A 24,217-nucleotide genomic window follows, 5' to 3' on the forward strand; every position below is an offset into this window, starting at 1 on the left:
CGTCCGGTGAGTGGGGTATCCGGAGGCCTACACCCCCCCTCCCAAATACAAATGGCAGCACAGACTAATAAGAGACTACTCCAGGACGGTACCAGGCTATGCAGACCTGGAGAATCCGTCCCTGGGAGTCCACAATTAGGGCCTGTACCTAACAGTGGTTGCCCAGGCTGCCCCGCGTATTCTGGAGGGGGAAAATCTGCGCTGACTCGGGGCAAACAGAGCAGGAGGCTCAAACCACCCTCCTCCACACTCGCTGTGGACTTTTGCAACATCAGGGGGGCTTCGATCAAATTTAAATGCCGTCCACTTTCACCTGGAGACGGCGAAGCCGGCCCTGCTCTTTTTAACCGAGACACAGATATCCTCCCTGGCTGATTCATCTTACCTTTCCTACCCGGGGTATAATTTGGAACACTCCTTTATACCACGGGCTGGCGTGTGCGTTTACGTCAGGGAGGATGTCTGTTCTCGACGCCTGAGTTTTCTTGAAGGACAGGACCTTTCCATCATCTGGCTGCGCGTAGACTGCGATGACCATCCGCGAATCTACGCTGACCGGCTCCTCGAACACATACAAATGGCTACAGATTCCGTGTAGGAGCAGATCCCCACTGCAGAGATCGTGTTTCTGGGCGATTTTAACGCCCACCATGCCGAATGGCTAGGCTCACGTACCACCGATCATGCAGGGAGATCTGTTCACGACTTCGCCTTAGCATATGGTCTGACGCAACTGGTTATTGCGCCAACGCGAATCCCAGATGTGCAAGATCATACACCTTCACTGTTGGACCTTCTGTTGACCTCACATCCGGACGGCTACCTAGTTTTCGTTGGCCCTCCTCTGGGATCGTGGGATTACTGCCTGATCCGGAGCACCGTGCCAATCACGCGCCTAACACGGCCCCGCTTCTTAGGCTGTCGCCGCGTGTGGCACTATAGGTCAGCAGAGTGGGACGAGATGCGGTGCTTTTTTGCATCCTACCCGTGGAGGCAGATCTGTTTTTCGCTGGGAGATCCAGATGCCGCTGCTGACGCTGTTGCTGATGTGGTACTGCAAGGTATGTAACTCTTCATTCCATCCTCCTCTGTGCCTATCTGTGGCAGGTCCCAACCATGGTTTGACCGCTCCTGCAAAATGGCCTCTCGCCGAAAGCAGGAGTGCTATCAGGCTTGGGTCAATGCGGTGGTATCTAAGGATGTGAATTCCAGCGAACTTAAAAAACACTTCAATCATGCCTCCAGGTCCTTCAAGAGAGTTATTGCTGACGCGAAGTCGAAGCACATTGGCAGAATTGGCGAGAGACTTGTACGCCTTCCCTCGGGAACTCGTGCGTTCTGGTCGCTCGCCAAGGCTGTCCAAGGAAACTTCTTCCAGCCAGCCATTCCGCCACTGCACAGGGATGATGACTCGCTGGCCCATGACGCGAAAGAGAAGCTGATCTCCTGGGCTCCCTCTTCGCGTCCAACTCGACTCTGGATGACCAAGGTGCACCACCACCGCATATTCCGCGGTGCGATTCATATATGCCGGAGGTAAAAATCCGGCATAGTGCCGTGCTTAAGGCGCTTCTCACCTTGGACATTCACAAATCGAGCGGGCCCGATGGCATTCCCCCGATAGTGCTGCGGACATGTGCTCCGGAACTGGCGCCGGTCCTTACCCATCTTTTCCGGCTCTCCTACTCATCAGGCGTAGTCCCGAAATTATGGAAGGCGGCTTTAGTGCACCCGATCCCTAAGAAAGGTGTACGCTTAGATCCGTCCAACTACCGCCCCATTGCCATTACCTCCATTTTCTCCAAAGTAATGGAGTCGATCATCAACCGCCAGCTCTTGGGATACCTAGAGGGGCACCAGCTGATCAGCGACTGCCAGTACGGTTTCCGTCAGGGTCGCTCAGCTGGTGATCTTCTTGCATACCTCATAAACGGGCGCAAGCGGTTGAGTCGAAGGGAGAGGCGTTGGCGGTGAGTTTGGACAAAGCGAAGGCCTTCGATCGGGTGTGGCATAAAGCGCTTATAGCGAAACTGCCATCCTATGGGCTTCCCGAGAAGTTGTGCAAATGGGTCACTAGCTTTTTGGCTGATCGGAGCATCAAGGTTGTTATCAACGGTGCATGCTCCGACTTAAAACCCATAAACGCTGGTGTCCCGCAAGGCTGCGTGCTATCCCCTACGCTGTTTCTTCTGCATATCAATGATATGCTGCAAATTAGCAATATTCATTGCTATGCAGACAGCACAGGGTATGCTTCCTACACCGGCCGTGCCAACATGTCCCGGGATAGCGTCGACGAGAACCGGAACAAACTTGTGTCTAAAATCGAGACTATGCTTTGCAAAGTCTCGGAATGGGGCCGACATAATTTAGTCCAATTCAACCCCAAGAAGACACAAGTTTGTGCGTTCACCACTAAAAAGTCTCCCTTTGTCGTATCCTCTCGATTCGAGATCACTCCTCTAACTGCCACAGCCTGTATTGGCATACTTGGCGTCGATATATCGAGTGACGTTCAGTTCGAACGAAGAGCGGCTCGAATCATCGACGATCAAGTCATCTCCGATCGGCTTGATTCTCTAGCATTGCGTAGAGATGTGGGTTCTCTCTGCATCTTCTACCGCATTTATCACGGGGAGTGCTCAGAGGAGCTGTTCGGGTTGATTCCAGCGGCCGAATTCCACCATCGGACATTACGTGCAAAGTACCATCCGCATCACGTAGACGTCTGGCATTCCACAACCGCGCGTTTTGTTCGAAATTTCTTGCCTCGCACAGCCACTTTGTGGAATCAACTACCGGCAGCGGTCTTCCCGAACAGATACGACTTAGGGACCTTCAAGAAAAAAGCATACTCCCACCTTAAAGGCCTTCTTGACACACCTGTTGTTGCGGATGTCCATGGGCGGTTGCCTCACCTCTCCCCATCCCGTGAGCCTCTTGCCCGTTTGCCCCCTCTCATATAAAAAAAAAATCTGGGACCACGCCGTTTTCCACACGCGTGTGTGTGTCCGGTACACACCTAATGCGGAGCAGGATTGTCGCAGGGGATGCGTTCAATAAGCAATCTACACGTCCTTGCTCAGATACCGTCCGCTAATCTCATAGTATTGAGTAACTTTAACACTCACAAGCCCACAGAATATCGCGCTACAGATAACGCAGGGCGATCATAACATAATAACATAGTAATGCATTTGGTGTATGGTTTGTCAAACACACCAGATGTACCGTATAGATGAACAAAAGCGTACGAGAGAGACGAGCAGCTCTAGCAATTCACATTCATTTTAATTTTTATTTTAGTCAACCCGACGTTTCAAGACCTTTCCAGATCTCGTTTTCAGGGTGACTCCCCATGTATCTCTACTCCCCAAAAATATAACATTTACGCAAAAATTTAATGTAAAAACACAGTTAAAATTACACACGTTTTAAACCCTTAAAAGTGTTTTATTTAAATGTGTTACACTCGCGTTAATCAAAGAAAATACTATACAGAGTACATTATTAATATAAATATCATACAGATCTTATTAAACAAATAACTATTATTAGTAATATACTAGCAAACGAATACATATTCATGTATTTAACACACGATAGGATAGGATATTCAATATCCGTTCTGCCACTCTCTTCCTGTGATTGGAGAATATGAAGGAACGACATGATGCAATAGTAAAGGCAACAATAGAGCATCTATGAATATCATAATATCAAATAAGATAAAGATCTGTTGAGGTCTCCAAATTAAATCATATTATGTAAAAAATGCCAATAAGTAGATAATATTAATTAAGTCAATTGTGAAGAGGCTGCTTGATTCTTATCTAATAGCCTAAACACATGATCGGATGATTATTCGGCCGTACCAAATCCGATCATGTATTGATCGGACGCGGTCTGGTGGCGGACCATATTCGATGGTATGTCGTATTGTCCATCGCACAGAATTATTATTATGACGGTCCGGACCGTACCGAGTTAAATGCCGGATCAATTGGTGTGAGGCGCCCACCGGTCCGTCCATTGGTCCAGCCGTACCAAATCCGGCCATATGTTTGGGCTATTAGACTACATCTCATCTACGACTGTTCTATGACTGTCGATACATAGTAGCGTTATGTTGTTGAGGTATTTTTTTATCTATTTTTTTTTGGAACAGGAGAACGAACGATCGTACGGGTCGCCTGATGTTAAGTGATAACCACCACCCACATTACCTTACAAAAAACCAGAGGAATCATAGGTCTTTTGATTTGTCGGCCTTATAGAAAGGAGAGCGCGCTTTTTTCGGTGTATTAACTTGGAAACACCGCACAAAGAAGCCCATTCCACAGCTTGGTTGTACATGGAAGTAACTATCCCATTTATGAAGTTACGTACATATTTTTCTTATCTGATGTTTTACATTTGTTTTGAAGAAGTAAATCAGCCCATACCAATGTTGGAACAAAGGTTTCGCGTATAATAAGAAAACGATGTTTTAGTAGTCTTCAGTATGACTTGGTTCATTGCTTTTGCGTCAACATTTTTTTTGTGAACTGCTTAAATATACTCTTAGGAATTCATTATTTGCGTTATAATTTGAAAATCCACATTGTACAATAACCTACTGTAATAATCGTCATTTGGACGTAATTCCAGAAAAACGTTCCAAACCACAATCATGTCAAAATTGAGTTAAGAACACTAAACTGGTCACGCGATTTCATATTAACAGACTGACAAAAATGGCAGCCCTACTGTCACTATTTAAATAACATCATGACTAAATAGCCCAACTCACATGTATGGAATGATATTTATTAAACTTTAAGCACGAATTCCCTAAAATGTGATGTTTGTGGCTTGGAACATTTTTCAGGAACTGCGTCCATTTATTGGATGAAGTGTCTGTTTTTAGCGCCAGATTTGGACGATACACATCGTGGCGGACAATATCTAGAGTCTAGACAGTTGGAAGTTCAAACAATAGTCCGTTGAGAAGGGCCTGTCACTCTTGATTTTGTCGTCAATCTGCTTCAATCGTCGGCAATTACGTTTGGGTTATTGGGTTAATATAAGACAAAGAACACGGTTTGTTGACCGTTAGTATCACAATACTATATCATTGTGTTGGTCTTTGCGTTTTTATTAGAGCATCATGTAGGGTGGAATTTACTTAGCAGTGGGAGGCTCCTTTGCACCGGATGCCGGCTAGATTATAAGCAGTAATGTAAGCATTACTGCATTTCGGTCCGAAAGGCGCCGTAGCTAGTGAAACTACTGGGCAAATGAGACTTAACATCTTACGTCTCAAGGTGACGAGTGCAGTTGTAGTGCCGCTCAGAATTTTTGGAGATTTTTAATAATCAAAAGAAAAAAATTATAACGACCTGCGTACGTCAAGCCATAATGCTTATAAAATGGCAAATAACACTTCTCTGTATATCAAAAAAAGAAGTCTTATTTCCAATTATGTGCATAGAAGTTATTTGCTCCATGCATTAGAACGATAAACAACTCACATTCAAATCTACGACCAAAACGAAAGAGTTTGTCGTTATGCATTTCAATAGTTATATATATACATTATAGCTGACCCAGCAACCTTGGGGTACAAAAAATTGGTGACGACCGATTCTCAGAGCATACATAAAATTTATCGTACTACAATTATTATTATATTCGATTTCCATCTTGCAACCCTATTGTTATCCTATTTTTTTTTATGGAATAGCAGGACAAACGAGCGTACGAATAATATAAAAGTCGCGGTACAAAACAGGCGTTGATCGTAGACGGGTAAAAAATTTAAAATTGTATTTATATTTTAAAGCTGAATCATAATAATAAAAAAATTATGAAAAACAAAAGTTTTTGGGTGGGGTCACCCTTATCATTTATGGATATGATAAATAGATGTTGGCCTTTTCTAGGACCTACCCGATACGTGCACAAATTTTTATACAAATCGGTTAAGCCGTTTCGGAGGAGTTTGGTAACCTGGACACGATTTTATATATTAGACTAGCTGACCCGGCAAACGTTGATTTGCAATATAACTTTTTTTACACCTCTGCTACCTGCCAATAAATTCCCGTCAAAATCGGTCCAGCCATTGCAGAGATTAACCGGAACAAACAGACTGACAGACATAACTTGTAAAAAAATTATTTTAGTGTATGTATGTATGTATGTATACATGTAGTAAAAACGGTTATTTCAATATTACAAACACACTCCAATTCTATTTATATGTATATATATAAGATAATGAAAACACAATCTACTGTGCATGCCGTTATATAATTTTAGGTACCGTATTACTAAGACTGGTAAAAATTAAAAAAAAAAAAAAAAACAAATTCATATCAAAAAATGCCTAAACCAATTTATTCCAATTTCGTTGCTAGAAGAATGTATTCGTTGCTAAAATTCGTACTCTTATAATACACAAGAATGACATATCACTGAATCGGGGTACAACCATGACAATATTTTAACATACGAACCAGGAGTAGCTATAACTGTCAACGCAACCTAAAAAAAAATTATTCAAAACATATATCTTGTTTTTACTACCTATATACTTATTTTAAATATTCAAATATGTTGGAATTTATTTCCTATGTTACGATAGTGAGGGCCCACAGTTATTTTTTTTTAACAGCCAAGGATGCTGGTTTATAAGCTAACAAACAAACATATTTGTAGTTAAAACTTCTTTGGACTCGCGACACCGTTACGAGACGCAGCTATAGTGTGTGCAATTATCCATGTACATATAGCAGACCGCGAACGAGTATTGATAAATAAAATGTAAATATATTATTATTAGTATGTTTCTTACATAACTTTACATCTGTTATATGTATCTGACCCAGCAAACGTTGTATTGCCGATATTAAAATCGCGATACAAAAGTAACTGATGATCGTAGATGGGTGAAAATTTGAAGTTGTATGTATTTTTTAATGCTGACTCATAATCAAACAAATTAAAAAAAAATGTCAAAAAAATTAAAAAGAAAATCGTGTGGACCACCCTTAACATTTAGGGGGATGAAAAATAGATGTTGTACGATTCTCAGACCTACCCAATATGCAATCAAAATTTCATGAGAATCGGTCAAGCCGTTTCGGAGGAGTTCAAAGTTTAACACCATGACACGAGAATTTTATATATTAGATATTGTAAATTTTTTTTATTAAAAAAATGTAAATCTTGATTTAAAAGAGTGGCAAATGAATTTCTTGCTACTTTTTCTCATTAGCTCAACCCTTTATGAAGTAGCAGTAGATTAATTATAAAAAAAAATTGGTGATAGAAGTGATAATTTAGAAAATGTTAAATTTAGTATTAAAATTTGAAATTTCATAACGTGTAAAAATAATTAAATTATTCATTTCAATTAATTTTTGAAATCTTTTTTTAATAATATATTAATCAAACAAAAACACTATATCAACAATGCACAGTAAATACAATATGAACTTTTCACTAAATCCATTCAATTTCACTTGTAAGATATACACAGCATTAATGTTGCACATTACGTTAGCTGTATAGCTACAGATACACTGCTATAAGCATTTCGGTGACGCGATTCTTACTATATAAATGTTGATTTTTTAAATTGTTTATTTATCGCGTACGCCAGTCATGAGCATATTAGTGACGCGACCCCATAAGATTTTCCCTCACCAAAAAGTGCCCAACGCGGCTAAAGGAGTTTTCACTTCAAATATTTAAATACATACAAATTTCATACATTATAGACAAGTACATATCTGCCAAATTGTATCGAAATACATAATCATTCAGTATTAAAAGTGCATTGTATTTAAGGCGCGGACAACCAACCCTACAATATTTGTGTTGATCATGTGGCTAAGCTGCAAATGGGCATATAAAATTGAAAAATTGTTCGGTTTAAGTTTTAGAAAAGTACTAATTCTATTGAATTCTTTAAAAAAAGAATGTTGTTATGGCTGAAAATTTTGAGATTTTTGACTCTAAAGTTTAATTTTGGGAAGCAACTTCCAAATTTTTTATTGGATATTTCAAATTATATATAAATATTCTATTCGGTTCAAAATTTTCTTTAGATACTTTTTTGTGCACTGTATTTTTTGCGTCGGAATATTTTCATTGCGTTATGTTGTAATCGACTCCCTAAGAAACCAATTTTTGTGGATATTGAGGCATACCGGTCATAACCGCGCCTTAATTAATTAATAGATGTATAACTTAGTAACAATGACCATTACCGTTCACAATAAAAATAAAGCTACAAAGTTGGACAAAATAAACAAAAGCTGTCTCGTATTATTTCCAACGAAGCCGTATTATAACATTCCGCAAATCTGAAGTAACTTTTAAGTCGAGGAAATCCGGTCATTCCCGGAAAAGACTATAAATCTTGCCTTTCCACAGATAGAGATGCGGTAAGAGGTGAGTGGGGCGGGGGGAGAGGGGGGGGGGGAGAGTTCAGGAGTAAGCAGGAGCAGTCGTTGTATAGACGGATCAATAGGGGAGCGTCCTAGGCGCGGTTAAGAGTTGCGACTGCCGCTTTCGCGTTACTTGCTGGTGGCACTTGCGTACTGGCCCTCGCTGACAGAACACGACCGCGCTTCGCTTACTACTCAACTGTTCCGCATCATCCGATATGGAGGTAAGCTCTATATTTATTTTATTACTCTATATTTAAACCTGTACAAATCCATTCTATATTTAAATTTTACTACGGACTCGTTACATATTTTGAAAACATTCTTTATTTGAACCGCTCTTTACATTTATTCAAAAAATTTATTCATGGACTTGTTTTATATATTGCTTTTAGTATAAAATTGATGTGTACAGAATTGATAAGTAATTTATTAGTATTAAAACAAATTTAAAATATTTATTGATTGGTAGAGTTACGCTATTAAGGTTTTTTAATTGCCAATTAAGGCGCAGTATTTCGCTCAAAGTAAAACTTGCGCGATATGTATATAGTACATCACATAGAGACCCCATCTACTTTATACAATCTCATCTCTGTCACACGACACAAATATAAAAATATAATACAGTGCCATATGCGATTTATATTTATCTCGCTCTATCCTGTGGGGCTTAATAGCTCTAATAACATACGCAGGGATTTTATCATTCCTTTTTTGTGGAATGCAGCTTCTACAAGCTTTTTTGCTTTGCGTTTCTCGGGTAAAGCAATATCATGTTTACGGAACTCAGCTAACAAACTTTTGGTCTGAACTTTGTTGGAGACAAAATAGGTCAGTTTACCTGCAGCGTCAATGTTATATGAACCCTCATATTTACAGTTAGTTTTATTTCGCAACTGTTTTAAATAAAAAACCAAAATAAATTATTGTATTATTAGAATATCATAACTACCAGTACGTAAACAAATATAGTTTTTTATTCTTGTGTTTTTTTGATCATCCAAAAAAGCGATTTTGCAATCGCTTTTCGTAATTTATTCTAGCTGTAAGTGTTTAATCGATATTCATAATGTGGAAGTACATGAAAGATAACTTGCTTATCTGAGGTCACATGGATGAAATGACCCATCCTCAAGTTTATTTTAGAAATGGCGCCATTATTAATAAACAATAAAGTCATTGACATGACACTGAGGACTATGTACTTATTGGATATTGTCCTTGTTCATTGATCTTTTAACTACATAAATATAGGCACGAACATGTAGACAGATAAATCAACGGGGATCCAGTGGCTGGATCACTTGGCGTTGCATAGAGACGTCGCTTCATTGTGTGTCCTCTACCGCATTTATTATCCGAAGATGTTTTTTTTTATAATTGCTTATAAAATGCTTACAGAATACCTTTTTTTTTACGGGGTGTGTGGATAATGCAGCTACTGTAGTCAATAACTTTTGTTTTGTTTTAATTTATTTTTACTGTTTTGACTTACTCGTGTAAAGCATTGACTATTTTACGTTTGAGTATGTTTGAATTGAAATGATTTGTAAAACGATAAAAATGTAATTAAATCTTGATTTAAAAGAGTGGCAATGTGTTTCTTGCTACTTCTTCTCATTAGCCCAACCCTTTACGAAGTAGCAATAGATTCATTAAGAAAAACATTTTTTTTGACATAAGTGTTATTTCCGTGACCTACATGAATAAAGGGATTTTTCGATTTAATTTGATTTGAAGAGCTGTTTCACCTGATTCCTGCCGCCTAACTCCACCTTCGCATGATAGGATATCATTGCTATCATCTGGATGTGTGGTGTTCCTCTACAGTAGGTTTTTAAAGGAACTTTCTTCCACGTACAACGAAGTTGTGGAATGTGCTTAATTATGCGGTGTTTCAAGCACAATACAAATTTGGTACCTTCAAAAAAAGCGCGTTAACCTTTTTAAAAGGCCGGGAACGCCAATGTGATTCATCTGGTGTTGCAAGGGAAAGAAGTGATCACTTAACATCAGGTGCTCGTTAATCCTCCTCTGCCATAAGACTACTATTTCCTCATTAAATTTATATTTATAACCCCCTTAGCCATGAGATAAATAACGTATAAATTATAAACTATCTTCAAACATTCAGAAATTTGTCGTTGAGTATACACACAAAAATAAACATTTTGTTTATCAAATACAAATTCATTTTCCCTGGAAATATTAAAATGAAACTCATAGCAGGCGTTAATATTAGGTTTAATTCCGAGCGAAGCGTTAAATCCGAATTAACTCTGCAGACACTAGACTGTTAACTGACGTGTAATTATTATGCTTATCTAGGTTAGGCATTGCAATTAAAACTGTATAGAGCCTCTTTTACCCTTAACCTTTTACATTTTAATATAACAACATTGAAACGGAAAGTTGTATGTTGGAGTTTAGTTAAATTTTAATACTTTAGGAAAACTATTTGAAGATACAGTTTAGTAATATTGTGTCATCTTTGGTAAGTTTTTGTATCACAAAATAATTAAAATTAAGTACATAAAATAATTTATTCTACTATAAATCTTTAACTAATTCGTTTTTTAATATGATTAATACATTTATAGATTTAATATACAACGTATCATTATATTGTTTTTCTCCTACTCTTCTTTTAACTAACATGATACTTCATTAAAACATTATGTTGGTTTTTTCATTCGTGATTCTTTCTCAGAAAAATTTGTTTATATTTTTATTATTATTAAGTTTTGACTTTGTGATTGAATAAGTAAGCGATTAAAGTATTTATAATAAAGGAGCTTGAAGTACAATAAAAATTGTTCTATTTAATAATAGTTTTTATATAATATAACGTTTTACGAAAAATTACTAATGTAATTTTTCGTAAAAACGTTGTATTACCATATAAATAAATTTTAAGAATGTAACAAATACTCGTTTAAGTTATAAAAATATGATTGCTACCCATTTTCAAACCTATGAAGTAAACACATAAAATTTCTTAAAAAACGATCAAGCTGTTTCGTAGGAGTATGGCAACTAACATTATGACACGAGAATTTTATACTTATATCTATATATATATAAAACAAAGTCGTGTTATACCATTTATAAACTCAAGAACGGCTAGACCATTTTTTCTTTTGTTTGATTTTTTGGGTTTCTCTTAGTCCGGAACAGGATAATAAGTAATGAAATATCGAAAAAATTTCAAAAAAATATTATTATAAAAACATTTATTTTCTCATACATTTTGTATGGATTGACATTTTCTTGACATCTCGAGAATAGAAAGAATTCAATGAAGTTTTTTGGTAGTTTCACGCTACATGAGTAATAAAATACAACAGACAGTGTACGTCATGTTATTCAAGTTGACTGGTGGGTGCAATGACGTTCTTATGTAAAGAATGTCATTGGGTGGGTGTGTTTGTTTCGGGTTTCTATTAGCTTATTGTGCCATCTTTCCCGACATAGACGCAATGCAACTAGGATTCGAAACATTGCGAACAGTCCAATTCGTCCGTACGAAGAACAAGAAATTGCAGGTAAAAAGCACCGCATTAGTATGGGCTCGACGAAGACGCTCTGAATCAAAAGAGCAAAGCGAGGCAGCCATTAAACCTCAGAGATCAACAACTAGATAATTTTCGACGCACAAGAAGAAATTGATGAAGTACTGATTTGAATCGAGCAGCGTTTCGATACGATTGCAGTACTAGCGTTCACATTGGGCAATGGACGTTGTTTGCAAGTATTTTCCGAAGAAACGCCAGGATTGTGCTGTCTTAGTGGGAAACGACCGAATCACGACATTTTCTAGAAAAAACACTCAAAAATACAATGTTTGTTTCTAAATGTCCTCATTTGGGGCAGACATTATCTAAGAACCACGATTTAATCCGACATTCAGGGTATTAATTTATTTATATTCTTACACACGATACAGTAGAAGAATAACATACCTACTATACTTATTCCTATGTATTGTGTATGCTAATTCTAAAAATAAGTGATTTATGAAATTCCATTGGCGAGAGTTTTTTTTTTTTTAACAGAACAACGTCTATCGGGTTCGCTAGTAGGTATATAAAGTTATCATAATCTAGATAGAGGTAAAGGATATTCTTAAATTTTCAAAAAATATTATATACACTAGGTATTTGAAAAAAATGTTTAAAAATCAATTTATTGATATTAAATTATTACGCTTAAAAATTGTTTCAATTCATTCTTTTCTGACGGAAGTTATCACTTCAAAAATTTTACTTATAAATTACACTTATTCGTATAAAACTTGGCCGGATAAGTTACATATTATCACATTTAATGCAGGTAGAGTATTTTTGCTGCTTATAACATCCATGTGGACGACGTCGCGGGTGGCAGCTAGTATTAAATAAATCGTTACTAATAATTTTCGATAAGCAATTAGGCCAATACATACCTAACACAATAGGTATTCAACTGTTATCCAATATAATTGTAATTAATTCATCATTTATAACTACAAAACTGCGCTGCTTGCGAACTATCACAATTATGCTTTTGCGAAAATTTATTGGCTTCATTGGTGAGTCCATTGTTCTGAATTGTATTTACCTAAAAATATAGTGTATAAAACTATATTTACAAATACATTCACATAAACATAACATAATTTCTATGAAGCCGAGCTTATTGATAAATCTACGGAGTGGTGAGAATGGTATTTCTTTGTGCAGAACAAGTATTGGATACTTCTTGTGGCCGGTTTGGTTCTCGTGTCAATCTCGGCTGCCATTGCCGACGGTGAAGTTGTCGAGGAGAGTGACCATGAAGTACTGATCCGTAACGAAAGGGGCGCTAAAAATAGAGGTAAGGACGATGTAACTCACTCACACACGATACAGTGCTACTTAATGCAATTTGTATTGGTTAAGATGTAATTGGAATCTTGTTTATAATTCAATTGGTATCATTTAAGCTCGCTCAATGTAAATTCACTTAATTTAAATATTAAATTATCTACCCATATTGTAATAAAATCCTTTTATAAGTTTTTTAGGGATCTTGGCTATTAAAAAATGGTCTTTTTGTTAAACATTATCATATTTATAAACTAAGTTAAAAAAATATTTGAAATGGTCTGAAAAAGTTCAAATTTAGATCAAAATTCAATTATATAACATAATAACACTTAGAATTGAATATGAGTGATTATAATTCATATTATTTTAATTAATATTATATTATTTCATTTTAACTTTAATCTTTCTATATTTAGAAAAGCATTCATGAGCAAAGTAAAATATGCCATTATGCTAACTCTAATCTTACAGAATATTATTGTTATAAATATGTTGTTTGTAATTTATTTAATTATTTATCGAGTGCAGTTTTAGAATCAGAATTATTGGGTTTTCAAGAATCCTAAGCGACACTGCATTGTAATGGGCAGGGCGTATCAATTACCATCTGAACGTCCTGCTCGTCTAGTCATAAAAATAATATTTTTTTCGGGATCCTTACAAATTCATTATGATCAACAAAACAACATGTTTATAATATCAGATAAAGAAAATAGTTAGAAAGAAATGCTTATAAATGCCAGGAGATAAAAAAAATCTATATTTTATTTGATATATACATATATTTTTTACTAATGCTTATCTTTGTTTTATAAATAGCTTCATGATTACGCACCATATATCAAATGCACAGAAATGGCTTACTTTATTAGTTACTAATATTTTTGTGACATCAAAAATATATAAAAGTATTAATTAATTCAAAACAAAACGCACGCATTTTACAAGAGAGTTCGTTTAAAATATAAATATACACAAACAAAATTTTATGTACGATGCGGGATTCGAACCCGCGACGTCCGGCGTTCCGTGCCGGTGCTCTAACGAACTGAGCTAACCGTTCGAGTACCGCTTCGTTATAAAATTCTGTTTGCTTTGTTCAACTCTCAGGTTGCGGCTTCATCTATAGGATCTACTTTGATAACCTGCTCAACCCCAATATTTGCATATTAGGAAATTGACTTGAGATGTCGCTCTTTTGTAAATCTAAACAATTGTTATGTTTTTAAAGTGATAACCCTCACTTCTAGGATTAATACACAAATAAAATTTGAAAAACAAAACTTTATGAACGATGCGGGATTCGAACCCACGACCTCCGGCGTATATAAATATACGTCAAACTTAAGTTTCCGTTAATCAGAAGCCGCCATGAATCGTTGCCACATGTGTTTACAGTTAGGGATAATTTTTTAAGTCCTTTTGTTTTTGCAACTGCTTTCCATTTGGTCATTTTATTTGTTAGCTCCCAGCATGTCTGGAAATAAATCTCACAACACGTGTTTCAAACAAAGTTTATTATTGTATACACATTTTGTCTATGAAATATACATAGAATAGGGATAAAAACCTTTAATACTTTTCGAGTTGGGTATTACGAGGGATTTTGACAGACATGAGGATAACTACGATGCCTGTTATCGATTGTATAAATTATAAATATGTAGATAAATTAAGATTAAGACAATTTTTAAAAATGAAAGTTCAATGTGAGATTTTTACATAAATAATTTACGTATTCTAACGTTACCTCTTATTATTAACTCTTATTAGCGTGGGTCCATAATAGTTACCTACTCTCAATCATCCGCGAAACGGCTTAACGTTTGTCAATTCAAAAATATAATTTTGAACTAAATTTAGAAATAATTTTTTTATGAACGATGCGGACTCGCACCTACTACCTCTCGCGTTCCGTGCGAGTGCTCTGCAACTAAGCCAACCGTTCGAATGACGTATCGTCATAAAATCTTGTATGCTTTGTACAACTCTCAGGTTGTGGCTTCATCTACAGGATCTACTTTACAATTGATAACCTGCTCAACCCCAATATTTGCATATTAGGAAATTGACTTGAGATGTCACTCTTGCAAATCTAAACGTTGTAGCTTCATCTACAGGGTCTATACGGAACGCGAGAGGTCGTGGGTTCGAGTCCCGCATCGTTCATACAATTTTGCTTTCAAAAGTTTATTTCTGTATTAATCCCAGAAGTGAGGGTTAAGCTTATTAGAGGTTAAATTAGAAAAGGTTTCATTTTAGCTCTCTTACTCTGTCAATGTTGTGTTACCCTTAACATGTAAGTAAGTATCTATCGCTCTGTGCCCTTGACATATACCTTCGCTTCGTCCTCCTCTGTTGGTAACCAAAGCGCTGTGGCATTGGTAACAGATGTGCAAGTTTAGACACATTTTTTGATGCATATTGCGTGCATGCGGACATATTCGACTACGTCAGAATATTTATTTTATTTCTTTTTTGAGTAAGGACATCTAAAAAGTTTCTTTGTTAGACAAACAACAAACCTCCTAAAAGGCTTGATATCTTGAAAATTAAGCTGGTGCATGAGCAAGGGGTGCTCATTTAAAATATATTGAAAAAAACTTTTTTCTTTGTTTTCATTGTAAATCATTGAATTTTTTTTTTCAAATATTCCTTTTTCTAAAATAAAATTCAATTTTCTGCAAAAACGGTCTCTTTAATTTTTTCGCTATAACGCATAGAAATAAAGTTACAAAGCTTTTAAATAGGAAAATTGTAAAAAAAATTACTAATAAGTTAATAAAAAAAGAATTTTGTTCTACTTAATAGAAAAATTGATACGCACTTTTTTGACTTTTTATAATTTTCGTTTTTTAAAGCCTAGTAATTTTTTTCCTATGCGTATAAGCGAAAATATGAAAGAGACTTGTTGTAGAAAATTTAAATTCCTACAAGATAACGAAAAGGAAAATTTTCAATAAATCAAGCTCATATTTTAGGTTTTTTGTCTAACACAGAAACTTTTTAGATATATTAATAAAAAAAATATGACGCAGTCTAGTACTTATTGCTATATAATGCATAAAATAGAATCTTCTCGTTATAAATTATTGTAAGGCGTGATTTCCAATATTATATCAAAAGTAAAAATAACTGAAAAAACAGACATACATACGCTAAAGTGGCAATCAAATCACTGTTTTAATTTCTTACGCCTTAATTACTTGCGGCCGTTTTCAATAACCTATCTATCCTTAGTTTAACTTACTAGACGTAGACAAATCTATCCTTTTAAGCTTACTTACATTTCAATTACCTATTGACAGATAGCATTGGACTATAACTATATTGGACATTACTATGGATAGATAAGATCTTGTCATTACACGGTGACAGCAATGTACCCGTAAGTTAAACTGAGGGTAGATAGGTTATTGAAAACGGCCGTTAATTAACTTTTAAATAAACGCTTGAAGAGAGAGTCTCAACTGTAAATTTCCATTAAATATCAAACTGACCGCAAATATGCCCTTTGAAATTATTTAAAGACACTTGCCGCTATGTGAGAGGAACCTGGTCTGACTGTGATCCGAAGACTAACATTAGATCCCGGACTTTGACGCTGAAGAAAGGCGACCCGGCCAGCTGTGATCGCTCCAAGACAATACAAAAGAGATGCAAGAAAGGTAATAACTATATATATCACAATAACATAGCATAGTATGTGTGTAATCATCCCATTTACATGCAAATTATAGGCATTATAAATATTGATTTTGGTATCAAATCACCTAACCTACCCTAAGACCGAAAGTCTTTTTAGTTTAAGTGTGAAAGCTTACGTAGGTAACTCTCAATACTCATGTAATTATTACAAATTAATTAAACATAATATTTACAAGTTTTAAATCGTAGACTTAAAATACACCAACGTACCAGTGGGAGGCTCCTTTGCACAGGACGCCGGCTAGATTATGGGTACCACAACAGCGCCTATTGTAGTCGTGAAGCAGTAATGTGTAAACATTACTGTGTTTCGGTCTGAAGGGCGCCCTAGCTCATCAAATTACTGGGCAAATGAGACTTAACATCTTATATCTCAAGGTAACTAGCGCAATTGTAGTGCCGCTCATAATTTTTGGGTTTTTCAAGAATTCTGAGTGGCACTGTATTGTATTGGGTAGGGCGTATCAAATACCATCAGCTGAACGTCCTGCTCACCTCGTCGCTTATTTTCATTAAAAAAAACTAACATGACAGTCCGATGATGCATGATCAATTTTGGTTTGTTACTGTGTGCGTGAGCCAGTTGGTTTCATATTCAAAATACTAAGTAGCTAATACGACGCGTGGCTGACTGTTTGCGACTTGCCCATGAAAATTCGTTTACAGTAACAATAGATTCACGTTTCTCCGTTAGAGATGTCCATCTCTCTCGCACGCTCTGTGAATACAAACAATGAATACATCAGCCATGTGGTTATTATCTCTGACATAGAAGGTGTGTATGTATCAAGGACGTAAGGATTGATAGTCAATAGTAGATATTATAAGTGCTGCAGATGTTTTAGAATGAATTAGTGTACTTGCATTGTAATTGCTGATACTTTCATACCAGGAATGTAAGTTGTAGCTTACCGTAGAGAAAAATCAAACGAAGAAGTACAAGCCGATATCTTAGTAGAAGCCAAACCTTGGAAGGAGTAGCGTAAAAAGTGAAATAAAAGTTATAAATAATTAATATTTATGATTCTTATTTGAATTATCATTAAAACAATGATAAGTAAACATGGCAACGTCGCTTCACTAGCATGCGCGGATCTGGGACGGAGCGGCAACGTGGTGGCGTCGCGTACTTTTCGAAATGTTTGGTATCAGTATCTCTACATCCCTATTTCATACATCATACAATTTGATTCACACTTCATAGTTATCTTTACAAAGAGCGTCACTGACAGCAATGTCGTACCGATATCAACCGGCGTAACATTGTGGGGACGATGTTCGCACACTTTGCAGATATTAGTATAATTATTTCGGTAGGAATGTTTAAGCAATAAATAATGAAATGTAAAACAAATACAACTTGTTCACTGCTTCCTTTCTGGCGATTCTGTCAACCTTAACCGTAGAGCGTCGAATGACCACAGGCAATCGTTAAGCCGGCGAAGACGTGTTGGTCCATAAACGAAATTGACACTGTCTATGTATCCATTGTACATATTTTTACTCTCGAAAACCAGCTAGTTGTAATGCGGGCTGTTGGTGTACATTTTTTTTGCGATTAAGTGCTTACAAGCGTCTTCTTATTAAGTATCTAATTGGAATAGAAGTTGCCTGCGTACTTAATAAATGCCCCCGCGGTTAACTACTTTAGCGTTTAGGTAGGCGGATTAATGTATGGTGGCAGATTTAAAAAACATTTTTTTTTCTGTAGCATGCCGCTATGAAAAGGCGTCTTGGAGTGTATGCGACATAAATGGTGAAATGACCCGGACTGATATGCTGAAGACAAGCAGTGATCCGACCTGTGACCAAAGCAGACGGATTACGAAGAAGTGCAATAGGAACAAACAAGCTAAATCCATTAAGGACAAGGGTAACTAAGACACCTCACTAATTTATGGATGGTTTATCTATACATCTATACAAATAAATAAAATTGGAGTGTCTGTTTGTAATATTGAATTTTTTACTACATGTATATGAATGTACACCAAATTAACATTTTTTTTTTTTTACAATTTTTGTCTGTCTGTTTGTTCCGGCTAATCTCCGAAACGGCTGGACCGATTTTGACGGGACTTTGATTGGCAGGTAGCTTATGTAATAAGGAGTAACTTAGGCTTACGTTTATTTTAGAAAAGTATAGTAATGTTGCAATGTCCAAGAAACGGACTAACTCTAAAAATAATTTATATGGCAAAACAACGTTTGCCGGGACAGCTAGTAAAATAATAAAAACTAACGATTGCTTTTTACAAAGATAATGTTGAAGACAGTTTCCGCTGAGTATTGAAAGATAATCTGACTGACGTGATTTGATCAATTAAGAAAAATGTTTGATTTCTTTGATTCCACAGTAAGAATTAACTCTATTTAAATATTAATATAAAAACAAAGTCAAATTTATTTATTGTTCTGATGTTCACATAAGCAAATAGGTTAAAAAATATTTTTGTTTTGGTAAAATATATTCTAATCCATTTTGAAAAGAGCTCTTATAGTTTTGATTGCACAAAAACTTTGATATAATAAAGTTTGGGCTAAAATAAAAACAGAAATAAAAAGCTCTGTCGCTGTCCGAACAGCCAGCAAAACTTTCTTTTCACTTAACTTACTAAGTTTCTCCTAGATTCAATTCCGATTCAACTCGGCAAAACTAAAAGTAACTATTTTTATTCAAAATAGGATGTGACATCACTTATTGAAAGTCAAAAACTACCACCCATTCCAAAATTAATGCCTCAGATCTGAGAAGAACGGGCGCAACAAACTCAGCGGGCTTTTTTTTCATCGAAAAAATATGTTTGCAAAGTAATATTGTACAATTAAACTTATTATTTAATAGCCTGAGGGCGGTCCCTCCATTCCCAATCTATGGTATCATTAAGAAAGTCATTTATGTTATAGTAACCTTGACCACACAAACGGTTTTTAACAATTCTTTTGAATAACGTAATACTTTTGTTGTAAAAGCATATTCATCGCCACACAAAAGACTTACTAACTCGACATAGCCGAGTAATTGTCCTCTCGCGTTCCGCCGAGCGCTCTTTCCAACTGAGCCAACCATGCGAGTGCTCATTTGTATTATTTTTACATTTCTTAAATTTTCTAATCTCAACATTTCATACCGCTATTATCAGCCGGTTTTCATTGTTTGCTATGAGTAAGTATTTTATAAATAAATAAGGATCTTTCGGACAGGACCGCGGTTTTTTCTGGTCTTTAATTATATAATATACAGCGTGGCGCTACAATAGCGATATTCATTAAAAATAAAATACATAATTCACCTAAATAAATAAATTTTCCGTTATATAATCTCGGAACATCCTGTAAGAAATCTAGTAGCCGCGCGTTAGCGTAGGCACTGATACCTATATCTTGCCGTCTTTAATCGACCACGTGAGAGCGATTAAAATTTTGTTTCTTAATATATTTATTAATTTGTTTGTTTGGAAATTACAAAATTTCATTTATATACTTTTAGATTTATTTTTTTACGATTAAGGTTAGAAAGCTCTTTTCGTGTGTTCAATCAATGTCGCCAATATAGTGCTACTCTATATATTAAATCGATATGTGTGTTACTTATCATTGCATTTCGAAACGGCTGAGACGGTATTGATGAAATATTCAGACAATTTTTTAACATCAGCCGAGAGAGTATGGGTGCGGAGGGTATGTAACTGCTTCATAAACTGCCTGTCAAAGACTTATCCCTTCCCCATTTAAACAGTAACCACTGTAAATATCTCATTCATCAATAAATGTTTTATTTACTTCCAGGTCGTCGAAATCGCCAGTAAGAAGAATAAGAATATTAATTTTTTTAGATAAAATACATTTACCCATGAAATTAATTCATAGGATTTAATTTATAAGCGTTAGTGCCAAAAATATTCTTTTAACTTGTGATGTTATTAGGAATTTGGCAACAATAGTACAATCGAAGTATAAACCTACATTTAGTCATTAGATATCTTTACTTTATTATAACATTATAACGTCTTTGATATTAATAAATATTATGAGTACTTAGACTTGTTTTATTTTATACATACACCAAAATTGCTTACCCTAACACTAGCGTAAGTCTTCAAAATACCCACAAGACGATCATGGTCTTGAGTTGCCAGGAGCAAGATGGCACAACCGAAGGTTCGATGATGATATGGTTCTCCTGAGTAACAATCTTAATAATCTTCAAGTCATGATCCTTGAGTTTAACGAAGTTGATGTGTTTAAGAGAAATGAAGTGGTGCTCGAATTGTGGGGGAAGTAGTGCTCTATGAACTCACTTGGCGTTGCATAGAAACGTCTCTTCATTGTGTGTCTTCTTTCTCACCTAGTTTTTCGACCTGATTCCTACCGCCGAATTCCAGTTTCGCACGCAAATTAGGATGTCATCCCCATCATCTAGATATCTCACGTTCTTCTACACTGCCGTTTTTAAGATAATTTCCCCCACGTACAACCAAATTACGGATTGAGCTTCCTTTCTGCGTGAAAGTATATACGGATTATGTGAAGGCGTAATAAATTTACAGGTCTTCTTAGAATGATAGGTACCAATTAAAATGGTAGTTGTAGCTGGATCATCATATTACCAAACAAGCTGCTGCCGATCTCTGCTGTATACTCCGTTAGAAAGGTTAGATAACACATTATTGTTATTACCGTCGTATTAGCATCTTAATTTTCATAGCATAGAATTACGATATATTGGCAGGGCGTCGTACTACTCTAGTGACCTTCTTGATCCTTCTTGCGTTGTAGGAGAGAGTAGAGATACGTTTACAGCAGTCACCTTTTGCCAAAAAGTGATTTCACTATTACAACATTAGAAATAATGATTTGCTTTAAGCTTGGAACAAAACAGAATAGGGGATCACAGGGGGGTTGCTGACCTTTTAGACAGGTGTACGCCCTTTATTTTAAAGGTACTCATATCCCGAAAAGAAGTTAATTTCAAAGCTATGATGTAGATTTTGCTGGATACTTACATACCGCACTGCACATCCAGATTCAGTTTTGGCGTGTGGTGCGAAGGTGGAATTGGGCCGGACTTGCGTCTTTTAGGGCGCTAGAATATGGGCCGGCTTGAAATAATGTTCTCTCTTGGCGTCCCCCTTCTTCTTCCTTGCCTTCCAGTCAACCGCAGAATTGGCAATCACTCGAGATTTTTGAGGGGGAGGCAAGGGGTAATGTTTCCGAAGTATAGTTAGAAAGACACAACAACAACAACAACAAGCATGCCTTATGCTTCAGGCATCCCATATATGGCTGATTTGCAGAAGAAATATTGTTAGGGGTACCATACAGTTTAGAAGAATTCCAGGGTTCACGGGCTTGAGTATAATCATAATCTGTCAAAAACAACACTTCTATCTGCACCTGGCGAGGTAGCTGGTGGTCCACTTGCGTGAATTTTTGAGAAGCGCAATTTGCAAATGATGGAATCGCCTTGTGCCACCCCGTTCATAGGCCTTCGCTATATCCACACAAACTGGAAGGCCTGCACACTTACTTTTCATAGTCACTGCTCATCTACGTGTTAGGTTTACCAGAAGATAACCAGCTGATCGACAATGGCGATAGCCGTTCTATCGGTCTTTCATTAACTAGTAACCCTCTAGGTATAATTGAAGTGGGAGGTTAATGATGCTTCCCATGACATAGAAGAGGAAGGAGCAAATAGCTTGAAATAGATTGAATGACAGGGGCAAAGAAATTGATCCGGCACCTAAGCTTTTGAAATATGAGTGAGTGACGCGTTAAGCCGGTGTCAAAATAAGGACTCTCTTGGTTGCTTCTACCGTAAGACACGGTAGAAGCACGGAAGCAACCAAGAGGGTTTGGGACTTCCCTATTCTTTTACGCACGAAGCACTGAGCACTCAGGGGAGCACAGATTTAAGGGTATTTACACACTTTCATAACAAAGTCAAAGTTGTTATAAGGCGCCATTTAATAAATAGATTTTACTATAAGAAAGCTCTGCTCTAAACCTCAAAGTTCAGAAGCAGAATATCTACGCGATCTGTCAGCCAGTGATTAAATTACGATTAAGGATTAATCATATTTATAGTAATATCAAATGACATAGTTTGATATTGTATAAATAGTATTTTTTATGGCCCAGTATGGCTACCTTTTTATCTAAAAATTATAATTAATAACGTAAAATTTTAGTGCAATAAAGAATTTTCATTCATTTAATTGATTTTTGTGTGACTGTATAGTAATCGCAAAACAAGTACTTAAGGAAGGATACTCGTACGCAAGTACTTGTATGAAAGTATGGATAATATTGAGTTATGTCATTTTGAGTTCAATGTCAAAGCCCCTCAGATATTTTCATGGCATTGTACGTTTCATTTATTAGTTTTTCAAGCGAAAAGGTAGAACATAAAGAAGTTTTGTTCAGTACATTAGTACAGCCCTCTCATGATGATCTTATATCAACTAAGAACTTCCCTTAAAGCCTCGCTTAGTATCGGAATACTGGGTCTCGAAATCTCGAGCGATTTCCAATTCCGTGGCCAACTGGAGGGCAAAGCCAAATTGGATTCGAAGAAGCTGGGTGCCATTAATAGAGCACGGCAATACTTCAAGCCGGCCCACATTCTATCGCTCTACAAAGCGCAGGTCCGGCCACACATGGAGTATTGCTGTCATCTCTAGTCTGGCGCACCCCAGTATCAGCTCGATCCATTTGACCGCGTGCAACGCAGAGCAGCTCGAATTGTCAGGGACCCAGTGCTCTGTGAACGGCTGGATCACTTGACGTTGCGGAGAGACGTCGCTTCATTGTATGTCCTCTAACGCATTTATCACGGGGAGTGTTCCAAACAGCTGTTTAACCTGATTCCTGCCGCCTAATTCCACCTTCGCACAACACGCCACAATTAGGATATCATCCTCACCATCTGGATGTGTGACGATCCTCCACAGTGCGGTTTTATAGGAGCTTTCTTCCACGTACTACAAAGCTGTGGAATGAGCTTCCTTGTGCGGTGTTTCAGGGACGATACGACATGGGTAACTTCAAAAAAGCGCGTACACCTTTCTTAAAGGCCGGCAATGTACCTGTGATTCCTTTGGTGTTGCAAGAGAATGTGGGTGGCGATGATCACTTAAAACCGCAAACGGTCCTACCCGTACGCTCGTTTGTCCTCCTATTCCACAAAAAAAAACACACTAAAAATAAAACAAAACA

The 24,217-nt window shown here is 36.7% G+C and overlaps 1 protein-coding gene across 1 annotated transcript; it reads left to right on the forward strand.

Annotated features, from left to right (window-relative positions):
• Window positions 1-8,494: 8,494 nt before the first annotated feature.
• LOC126979271 (uncharacterized) lies at window positions 8,495-21,037 on the forward strand. The gene is made up of 5 exons (XM_050828554.1): window positions 8,495-8,662; window positions 13,163-13,295; window positions 16,819-16,956; window positions 18,708-18,869; window positions 20,786-21,037. The coding sequence occupies exons 1-5, from the start codon at window positions 8,657-8,659 to the stop codon at window positions 20,803-20,805; spliced, it is 459 nt and encodes a 152-aa protein (XP_050684511.1). The 5' UTR covers window positions 8,495-8,656; the 3' UTR covers window positions 20,806-21,037.
• The last annotated feature ends 3,180 nt before the right edge of the window (window positions 21,038-24,217 follow it).

The sequence above is a fragment of the Leptidea sinapis genome, chromosome Z (genome assembly GCF_905404315.1).
Source record: "Leptidea sinapis chromosome Z, ilLepSina1.1, whole genome shotgun sequence".
Classification (NCBI taxonomy): Eukaryota; Metazoa; Arthropoda; class Insecta; order Lepidoptera; family Pieridae; genus Leptidea; species Leptidea sinapis.

Coding starts and splice junctions, on each gene's coding strand:
- LOC126979271 (XM_050828554.1), top strand. Junction 13,296..16,818: donor AAGGGGCGCTAAAAATAGAG/GTAAGGACGATG, acceptor AATTATTTAAAG/ACACTTGCCGCTATGTGAGA. Junction 18,870..20,785: donor TAAATCCATTAAGGACAAGG/GTAACTAAGACA, acceptor ATTTACTTCCAG/GTCGTCGAAATCGCCAGTAA.